General features: G+C 38.3%; 1 protein-coding gene across 2 annotated transcripts; it reads left to right on the top strand.

The window, feature by feature from the left end:
- The first annotated feature begins 4,826 nt into the window (after positions 1 to 4,826).
- Positions 4,827 to 9,112, top strand: nkiras2 (NFKB inhibitor interacting Ras-like 2). Of its 2 annotated transcripts, none has more exon segments than NM_001201171.1 (4): positions 4,827 to 4,883; positions 5,681 to 5,807; positions 5,903 to 6,144; positions 8,275 to 9,109. In NM_001201171.1, coding segments are annotated over 3 exon segments (579 nt in total). In that variant the 5' UTR covers positions 4,827 to 4,883; positions 5,681 to 5,713; the 3' UTR covers positions 8,518 to 9,109.
- The last annotated feature ends 1,839 nt before the right edge of the window (positions 9,113 to 10,951 follow it).

The raw sequence follows: 10,951 nt of genomic DNA, 5'->3' as shown, positions 1-10,951 counted from the left end.
CGTGATGATTTAAATGTAACATATTGATTATACAACTTTCATAGTACAGTACTCCTCACAAACCAACCAACCAGACTGAGCCAACAAGAACTCGTAAAGTAAGATCCGGGGTTCAAACATTCCGGCACGCAAAGCGAATCATGCACGTGATTGGACAGAAAGTTAGGCTTCGTTTGCCGTCAATCACGTGACTGTGAAAACAATACACACCCCGAAACATAGCTTCAATGGAGGTTGTGTTGCATACTCGAGACATTGCTTGAAGCTTCAGTGTCATACGTAACACCACTACAGTGCACTTGAGATGGCGCTGATGCAATGTCACTGTGACGTATGGCCTCAAAGTACCGCGATAGCAATACGAGAGCAGCTTCTCCAGAGCGGCTGCATTAGCTCTGATAATGACAAAACTATTTCACGATTGGCCAGACTCACCGACGACAACGATGACATGCTTTTCGTGTTTATTCTGACACCTTCAGTTCCGCTAAGGCTCACAAATCCATATTTTTCTATCAGTAAAAACCCTTTTCATGTATCCTTAATGTTATAGTGTAATTTTTAATAAAAATAAAACTGATAAAAAATATAGAACCCAGAAAAAATATTAACCCATTCAGTGAAAAGGGTTTCTGGTTGCTACATGTAAAATTTAGACGTCTGTTTATTTGAGAAATTTTACATTTAGTCCAAAGAAAGCAAACACTGCGCAAGAGTCACTACGGGAAGCAGAAAGTGTCCGACTTGACGACTCCGACTGCAAGCGGCATCTCTCACTGATCGGTTACATCCAGCCGCAGCCCAAGTTGAACACACCTATTAGGGCTCCTGGTTAGGGTTAGGCATTGATACATGTTTCCCTGCCCCAAAGTGCAGCCCTTCCCACTGTTTCACCTCCAATCAGGGCGCGTTGCAGAGGGAGACCGCCAACGGCAGCCATTTAACAGAGTCGTTCAAACTGAAGTGATGAAAATCAGAATTCTTGTTTACACCAGTGTCAGTAATTAAACAACTCCAGCTTCAGCTTGGAAAAATGACGTGCGTTCTATATGGCCGTTACTTTCGCCCCCTTCATAGAGCGGTGCAGTGATGACGCCATTTTGTACTGTAACCTGGAAGTTATCACACTGTTTCCCTTGACAAAACCCAATAGGATTTTTTCGATGTACTGTTTGGCTTCTGTAATGTACAAAAAGCTCAATTTAATGAATACTTTATTATTAATCTTTTATTGCTCCTTGCAAATTTCCACATTCACGGCAGTAAATTCACTCATCAAAATCCCTTATTCATTGTTTTTAGAAGAGCGGTCCAACAGTACATCCAAAATATTTCATCATCTAAGAATCTTAAAGCTCTTAAGACAATAAAGTTATTTCACCTTTTAATTTATTTCAGTAAAGTTTTCTGTTTTTTTTAATGTATATGCATATATGTATAAATGATGCTTTACTTTCATTATCAATTAATTGTATGTAACTTTTACATTTTGCTATGCATTTGTATTTTTGATACCTTGCATTAATAATAGTAATAATTAAAAAAAAAAAAAAAAAAGTAAAAAGGATTTTCACATAGGCTTTTGGATGATCAAAAAATAAAAACCTCTGTGGTCAACAAACGTTTACAATACTAACACATTTTGTCCATCAAGTTAATTTTCATAAATTAACACAACCTTTATGAAATCTGAAGCCTAAATACAGTCGCCAGAAATAATAATAAAAAAAAAACTAACCCTATGCTATCAACTAATTACACCACGGTCGCGCGACTTCAACGTCACCATCACCAAACTTCCGACAACTTTTCCAAACATGATTTTAAAACATTTCCATAATACGGATTTACTCTGTGGATTAATCTTCATCGTCGTTTTTTTCGGGAATTGTGCACAGCATACCTGAACCAGTTTATCTGCAAAGTTTTTCCTGTTTGGCGTGATGACGTTTAATATCCTCGACAACGTCTGTAGTCCCATTTAGCAACTTCTTAGAAACCGCATTTTTCAATACACGTAATAGCTTATTTTATTTTATTTTATTTTTAAATCATGAGTGGGGTATTACTGGTGTATTTTATGTCGTAGAATAAAACGTGAAAATATGTTGAGCTCGTTTTCACCACATACCTTGTTTCAGGCTTTTAACCAAAATTCCCATTCCAAACACCCACTGATTTCGGGACGATGGAACCGGAAGCGCTAAAATGGTAACTCGTTTCCGGTTTTTGGCGTCACGAAATTACGTCATCCCTGCACCACTCTATTGGGTAGCTCTTCTCTATGGAGGAAGTAGGTTACTCGCCCCTGTGATACGTTAACGCGTCCGCCATATTGGAAAGGGCCATGTTTGACAGTAAACCAATGGGAGTCTACGGAGAGATGCCAATAAAACGATCGGCTGTAACTCGCCTTATGTTCATCTGATTTTTCAGAACTTTCATTCAAACAGACGCCAAACATTTCTATATGTAACTTCACATGCACTGTCGATATCTGAACCAAGCTGCAAGAAATTGCCCGCACGAAGTAGGAGTGTAGTGTAAACAAAAATAATCCTAAGCCAAAATAAGCAGCAGTTTTACTGCTATTAATACATTTAAATCTCACACACCACTTTTTAAAAGTAATGATTATAATACCAATAGTTATAAATTAGAGTGGGAATTTAAATTCAATAATAACAAGAAAAGTGCAAAAGGAAAGTTATTTATGTCAGTAAAACATTCATGCAGATGCTCATAATCTCAAACAACAACAACAACAACAACAACAACAACAACAACAAATATCGACAAATAGTATAGGCCTAAACATTATGGTGGGGGAAATAAATGTTATAAAAGTTTAAATCTCCTTATTAAATATTCCAAACATATTGTCAGGAGTTTTCATCTGTATTGATTGAAGTGATTCATTTTTCTCTTACATTCAAATGCCAAAGCGCAACACAGAAAACGTTGTTGTTCAAATAGAATTGTTCCAGTCTCCTCCCAAAATATGAAAATTGGTTGCACACACATTAGGAACTCATAGAGGATGTTCTCCAATACGACAGAGGAAATGACGTATAGGAGCTGAGCAGAACTTGTGCACAAAACAGACATCAGAATTTGACTTTCGACAAACTTTGTCTATAATAGAGATATAAAGAGTGTCACTGGATTGGAAAATGATTCTCAACGGTGTCGTTGTATTGTAATGTGACGTGAATAAGCGCATATGATCGCATAATTGCAGTAACTTGTCGTGTTGACACTAGATGGCGCGCTATCCTTATTCATCAGCGGTATATCTGCTGCAGAGATGTGGGCAGGGTTACTGGGTTGCCAAGTTTCCATGTGCTTTGAAAATTCACGCAACCCATTCCTAAACTATGGACACTTTGGACATGCCAATCAGCATACCATGCATGTCTTTGGACTAGCGGAGGAAACCGGAGTACCCGGAGGAAACCCCCGCAGCACGGGGAGAACATGCAAACTCCGCACACACAGGACCACGGCTAAAAAACGAACACCCACTAAGCCACCATGCGCCCATTATGTTCATTATTGGAACTTATTCCACAGTTCTGTTGAATTCTCAAATCTGATTGGTTAGAAGGTGTTGATTAATTTTCTATAATAGCAGCTCTAACAGCATTGCCAACTGCAAGGCAAATCACAGGTTTCTGTTAACGCACTTGTTATACTAAACTATGGCACTTACCATACACAGGGACCTGTATGGAAGGCGCCCCATACAATCTAAGATTAATAATAAACAAATGAAATCATTTGCTGTTGTTCAACGAAGAAGCACATATCATTTTCGCTGAAGCTTTTTGTAAGGAGATGTTTATTTAGCATTTATGGAAGGAGTCTCCATTGTCAGTACTTTTCTTAACAGTCAGTAGGTTTTCCGCCAAAAGAAAGTCTTCAGGATGAATGCATTTCCTGTGTCTGAGAAACATATATGCTATAGCTGTCGTAACATAACAGGAACTACTGTTACTCACTGAAGTTTTGAAATATTAAATGTAGCTATAAATGGATAGTATTATGTGTCGTTCTTTAATAAAGTAAAAAAAAAAACTCTTTGGAAAACTTCCTCAATTCTTAAAATTCACAGAATTCATAAAATTCTGCACTATGTATATTTATTCATTTATCACTCTTTGTTTCTCACCCTCTACTGTCCATCCATCCATCTTCTATACTGCTTTATCCTTTTCAGGGTCGTGGGGAAACCTGGAGCCTATCCCAGGGAGCATCAGGCCTACCATGCATGTCTTTGGACTGGGGGAGTATATGATACTGTATATGAACGAGGTGTTGCTCATCTGTATATATTCATATTCTTATTCATCTGTAACTACAATGAGGTGTTCATAGTGTACATATTACTATTATTATTGTTATTTTCCTATTCCTATTACATATTTTACATGATAAAAATAATATATTTAACATTTATTAAATATTTATATTCTAATCCTATTTAATGTGTATGTTCTTATCTGTTTTGTGTAACTGAGCTGCTGTAATGAGGGAATTTCCCCAGTGTGGGATCAATAAAGTTGATCTTATCTTATCTTCCGTACATGTTGCCATATATTATTTTGTGTCAACTCATTCTAGGTCTGTTTAATACATTTCTATGTAAATGAAAACTAGGAAATCATTTAAAACATGATTCAAAAACTATTTATGGGAAGTGTGTGTTTTAATTCAAAAATTGTGTCTTTACATATATATTGCAGCAGTGTTTGAAGTTTGTAAGGGACTTGAGTTTTCCACATGTGCGGGATTTAAACGCAGACCTGGCAACCCTGTGTGCGGGTGTAAACAGGAAGTGCTGATGATGAGTACAGCTCGGAAGCTTTCTTACCTTCTCGACTGTATGTATCTTGTGTTATCTTGTTTTTATTTTGAAACACGCTCAGGAGTGACTGGTTGCGACATGAGCAGCGATGTTAGATTTATTTTACTGCATGTAGACAGCTGTTCATGTCACATCTCTGTACAGATGTGAGAGAGCTAACAGTTAGCTTAGCAAAAATAGCCGCAGTGTGTTTTAACTGGACAGAAACCTTTACTGTAATTTAAATTGAACTTGAAATGTACAAACAAAAAAACCTCATGCTTGTTTCACCAGGGCTCTATAAATCAAATTTAGCCTCATCACCTATCAAAACGACAGCACCCTTTTGTGCATTCAGGATTTTGTTTGATGCAGCTCTGTATGTTTGTCTTAAAGTTGCCATTTGTAACTTTTAAAAGTGTCTCTAGTCCTATAATAGTCTTAACATTCAAAAGATATCTGTGATTTGCAATATTGCTGTGCAAAAGATTTGACTAGAGGTTTTTATTCTCTCTCTCGTCATTTTTAGATTGTTCTGTACATATTTCTGGCCCTGAAAATATTCTAGCTTTGAAAGAAGTGCTCATCTCTGCATCTTTTTCCTATAAACAACTCACAAGGCAAACGTAGTTTCAACACGGCGGTCGAATTTTTGAAACGTAAAGGCTCGTATGTTTGTTTTATTGCAATTTGTGTTTTACCTCACAAGCAGCAGAGGGCTCTAAATATTATTAACCGCCGCTTTAAGATGAAATGAAATAACACGTATTCAATGATTCACACTTTGGAAAGAGTTTCTTCTGTAATTCCTGTTTTTGCGCCTGTTTGTTTCAGTGTAAATGAGGTGAATCTGTGTGGAGTGTGATCATGGGAAAGAGCTGTAAGGTGGTGGTGTGTGGCCAGGCGTCTGTGGGGAAGACGGCGATCCTTGAACAGTTACTGTACGGAAATCATGTTGCCGGTGAGTCAAAGTATTACTTTTAAAACGAGTATGTTGGGTTTTTTTGTTTTGTTTGGTCAGTTTCACTAAAACATGAACGCATGTTCTTGCGGTAGGTTCTGAGCCCATGGAGACGCTGGAGGACATCTATATCGGCTCGGTGGAGACGGACCGAGGCACACGGGAGCAGGTGCGTTTCTATGACACACGGGGTTTGCGTGACGGCGTCGAGTTCCCACGCCATTACTTCGGCTTCGCCGACGGCTTCGTGCTCGTCTACAGCATCGACAGCAAAGAGTCCTTCAAGCGCATGGAGGCGCTGAAGAAAGAGATCGACCGCTGCCGTGACAAGAAAGAGGTCAGAGTCTGGAACTGCGTCTTTATCTGTTCACGTAAATCCTGAACGACGACTCATTCATGATTGATTCCGTGAAAGTCTCATCTTACCTTACACTAGATATGTTTACACGCGCCCATTTTCCTCAATCCGAATGAATTCAATCCGATTGCAGATTCCGAACGTATTGTTTATGTGTACTGTAAACATTGCAATCCGATTCAAATATTCACTTACGTGTGCGTTACATTTACTCCGAACAAAACTTCTGCGCAAAGCTCAGAGCGTCTGTCGGCGTGTTCGCACCAAACGGAGGAAAACTGAGCAAGGTATTCAGATGGAGTTCAATCGGATTGATCGAGGTGTTAACATGAAGGCTTTTCAATCCCACTGAGCTGTCAATCCCATTATTAACGGATCATTTGGTTGCATGTAAACGTACATACCGTAGAGCGGTTGTATTTAAACGCATTAGAAAATGAATGCACCTACAGGTTATGCGGCTTCAGACTGAGTGATGAGTTCATATCGCATCAAACACCGAGCAGGAAAATCACGATGAGGCAAGATTTTATGGATTGGTCATTTTATCATAAACTTCTAATGTTTTGTTTTTAGTTCTTCATTTATTCACAGTCATTTTTTTTTTGCTCAGTATATCATGAATATATTCAAATATGAATGGCTGTATGGATAAGATGACCACAAAATTGACCTGATATACAGTGCTGTGAAAAAGTATTTGCCCCCATCCTGATTTCTTCTGGGTTTATGTGTATATCTCGTACTAAATTGTTTCAGAAATTAAACAAAATCTAAGACAAAACAAAAGCAACCTGAGTAAACACAAAATACCGTTTTTAAATGATAATGTTATTTATTGAAGCTAAAATGTTATCTAATACCAACTGGGCCTGTGTGAAAATGTGTTTGCCCCCGTAGTTACTAATTCCCCAAATCTATGAAACTGCGTTCATAATGGGGTTCAGCTGGACTAGACACAACCTGATTACTGCAAACCCTGTTCAATCAAATCAGCACTTACATAGAACTTTTTCAACAGCGTGAAGTTGGTTAAAAGATCTTACGCAGTAACACACAATGCCGAAGTTGAAAGAAATTCCAGAAATGACGAGGAAGAAGGTGATTGAAATACATCAGTCTGGGAAGGGTTACAAAGCTATTTCAAATGCTCTTGGACTCCAAGGACCACAGCGAGAGCCGTTCTCTCCATATGGAAAAAATCGGCACAGTAGTGAACCTTCCCAGAAGTGGCCGACCTTCTAAAATTCCTCCAAGAGCACATCTAAGGACCTACAGGACTCTCTTGAATCAATAAAGGTCACTGTTCATGGCTCCACTATCAGAAAGACACTGGGAAAAAATGGCATCCATGGAAGAGTGGCGAGGTGAAAACCCCTGACAACCCAGAAGAACGTTAAGGCTCGTCTGAATTTTGCCAAAACACACCTTGATGGTCGTCAAACCTTTTGGGAGAATGTTCTGTGGACTGAGGAGTTGAATGTGGAACTGTTTGGAAGACAGGAGTCCTGTTACATCTGGTGTAAACAAAACACAGAATTCCACAAAAAGCACACCATACCTACGGTCAAGCATGGTGGTGGAAGCGCGATGGTGTGGGGATGCTCTGCTGCTTCAGGGCCTGGGCAACTTGCAATAATTGAGGGAAACATGAATTCTGCTCTCTAGCAGAAAATCCTAAAGGAGAATGTCCGGTCTTCAGTCCGTGAGCTGAAACTCAAGCGCAACTGGATTCTGCAGCAAGATAATGATCCAAAGCATAGGAGTAAATCCTAGTCCTGGAAGTAAGTGAAAGACTGATGTCCAGTTATCGGAAGGATTTGGTTGCAATGATTGCTGCTAAAGGCACAACCAGATTTTAAATTTATGGGGGCAATAAGTTTTTCACACGGGTCATAAGTGTTGGATAACTTTTTTGCTTCAGTAAAAAAATGTATGAAAAAAATAAAATAAAATTGTGCATTTACTCAGGTTGCCTCTGTTTTATGTTGTACTTTGTTTGAAGATCTAAAACTATTTAGTACGAGATATACACAAAAACAAAAGAAAAACCTTAAGATTTTTATATATCTTTTTATATATCCTGTTGTTTGTCTTGTCTCTGTGCAGGTGACGATTGTGGTCTTGGGGAATAAGCTGGACGCGGCTGAGCAGAGGAGCGTGGACAGTGAGGTGGCTCAGCAGTGGGCTCGTCAGGAGAAAGTCAGGCTCTGGGAGGTTTCAGTGACTGACAGGCGCTCTCTCATCGAGCCCTTCGTCCACCTGGCCAGCAAGATGACCCAACCACAGAGCAAATCCACCTTCCCTCTGAGCCGCAACAGGAACAAGAACAGCGGCTCTCAGGACAGCTAGAGAGGGAGGAAGGGAACGAAAAAGTGGAGAGACGGAGAAGAAACACTGGAGAGGAACATGAAGAACTGATTTTGTCTGCACTGACATTTTCACGAGCACCACAATTCTCATGAATGAATGAATGCTAGCTTGATGAATAATTGTTTATTTTAATGCATATTATTTAAGTTTTCTGTAGAGTTAATGAAGGACAGAAATGTTTATGCTTCCAGCGTTTAACGTGTTGTATAAAAGACGCACACTTGAACCACATCAGAGATGCTTGATTGTGTAAATGAAATTTTATGTTACTGACTCACAGATCATGGCGACATCACTGGTCAAGGTTTATGCTTGCCTGTTAATGACATTCCTTAAAATATTCAAATATATTGTACATACTTGCAGTGCTTATTCGTGGTTTTAAATACTTTGTGAAGGCATGAAATTATTTTTGTACAATGTTCTCTGCATTTTCCATTCTCACCTAAATGCTGTTACCATAGAAAACTGTTCAACCAGCGAGATATCTCTCTCAATGCTGTATTTGTGTGTTTGTGCGAGGAGTTCAGAGCACATACTTTGGCTAACAAATTAAAAGTTTGCAGTGCTGTAACCCTTCAGGATATACGTTGTCCATCTGTAGAGTGTCATTTCCTGTCCAAAGCCTACTTCAGAGAATGAAACACACACATCAGCTTCCTGAACCACAGTTTCAGTAAATTGAAGAGGACAATTCTGTTCGCAAATGAGAGATGAGCAATATAGCAAACAATATTATATATCATGATACTTGGAGACAGTTTTGTTAGATTAAAAATCACGAACACTACCAGCAAAGCACTAGGACTACATTTTAAAAAAAGGAAAAGGAGGGAAACGCAAATACAAGTGTATATATACAGCCAGGTCTATAAGTATTTGGACAGTGACACAATGTCTGTAATTAATAAATGGTTAATGCAATATTTTTGTTAAACCCCTTGAATTAAAGCTGAATGTCTACACTTCGATCACATGTTGATCGTTTCATTTCAAATCCATTGTGATGGTGTACAGAACCGAAATCACAAAAATTGGGTCACTGTCCAAATACTTATGGACCTGTATATGTAAGTGTGTGTGTGTGTATATATATATATATATATATATATATATATATATATATATATATATATATATATATATATATATGTTTGTGTGTGTGTATACACAGGGTGAGATATAATTCATTTTGTATTGATTGTTTATAACATATGTGCTGCATGTTCATGTTTACACTCTACACATTTCCTGAGCCGCTGTGTCATGTTTTTGCGGATTCTGTTTTTGTTCCTGATATTTCAAACCCCCCTGTATTTTACTGTCAATCAGCTGCTTGTTACTGTAATAATAGAGCTTTAAATGTACTGACGAGTCCTGTCACAGTTCTCATAAATATGTATTGTGGCATAACTGAATACAATACCAATATTATCTCTCTCTCTCTCTTTTTTTTTAGTTTAGCTAATTTCATGGGGTTTATATAGAAGAGTGCAAAAGTCAGCTGACCCGTTTTACTCCAACAGCCAGCAAGAAAGTGAGCAAATCTTAGCTAAGGTCACGTCTCCCGTTTTCCAGTCGTTTACTGCTTTAACTGAGTTCATTTGGCTCTGAACCCTGCCGTGAGCATGTCAGCGTTATTTCTTGGAGAGAAAGAAGCAGAATTGCTTTCTGTTTGCCCTTTATCGCTTTTTATGGGGCAGGTATTTCATTTCATTCTTGGCTAAGCCTGCAGTGACCTTAAAATGGGGGCTACTCTCACCTGGCAGAGTATCTGTGATAAAAATGTCCCTGTGTGTGGGCGTGTGTGTGTGTGTTACAGAAAGAAAGAAAGAAAGAAAGAGAGATGTGAATGTGTGAGAGAAACATCTTCTGAGATAGTTTGGGCAATACTGCGTATAAGACAGAGAAGATATTAAAATGGATGACGAGAAGTAAGATTAAATGATGAAATACCATTATTGTAAATTCCCAACCTAAACATTGCATATTAAATCACACTCTGACTTCACATGCTCTTTGCGTGGTTCTGTTTACATTTTCAAAGTCATAATTATGAAGTTTATTACACAGCTAACATTAGCTAGTTACCTGATCTGTTATTGTTTTATTTATTTATTTATTTATTTATTTTATAGCACTTTAAGGCAGCAATATTTACAAATGTGACCTTGGGAACCATTTTAATAACCGAGACCTTTAAATTCTCATGATGATGAAGGAAAAGACGGTCCATAGAGTTTAGTTCTCTATGTTTTCTATATATAACAGTTTGTGGTCATCGATTAGGCTATAGATCTTTAACCACCGGGAGCACGGCCATTTCAGACTATAAGAGGTTTAAGCAGCCATTTTGGGCTCAGAGCCAGGATGTAGCATCTTTAAATAAGTAAATCAGTAAATAAATCATTAA

Source organism: Ictalurus punctatus, chromosome 2 (assembly GCF_001660625.3).
Source record: "Ictalurus punctatus breed USDA103 chromosome 2, Coco_2.0, whole genome shotgun sequence".
NCBI lineage: Eukaryota > Metazoa > Chordata > Actinopteri > Siluriformes > Ictaluridae > Ictalurus > Ictalurus punctatus.
This window is presented reverse-complemented; position numbering and strand designations above follow the sequence as displayed.

What these genes read in the sequence shown, in the direction of transcription:
- nkiras2 (XM_017483169.3), top strand. Translation starts at nt 5,714, where the DNA reads ATGGGAAAGAGCTGTAAGGTGGTGGTGTGTGGCCAGGCGTCTGTGGGG. An exon ending in GTACGGAAATCATGTTGCCG is followed by an intron (nt 5,808 to 5,902) that starts GTGAGTCAAAGT and finishes TTCTTGCGGTAG; the next exon opens with GTTCTGAGCCCATGGAGACG. An exon ending in GCTGCCGTGACAAGAAAGAG is followed by an intron (nt 6,145 to 8,274) that starts GTCAGAGTCTGG and finishes GTCTCTGTGCAG; the next exon opens with GTGACGATTGTGGTCTTGGG.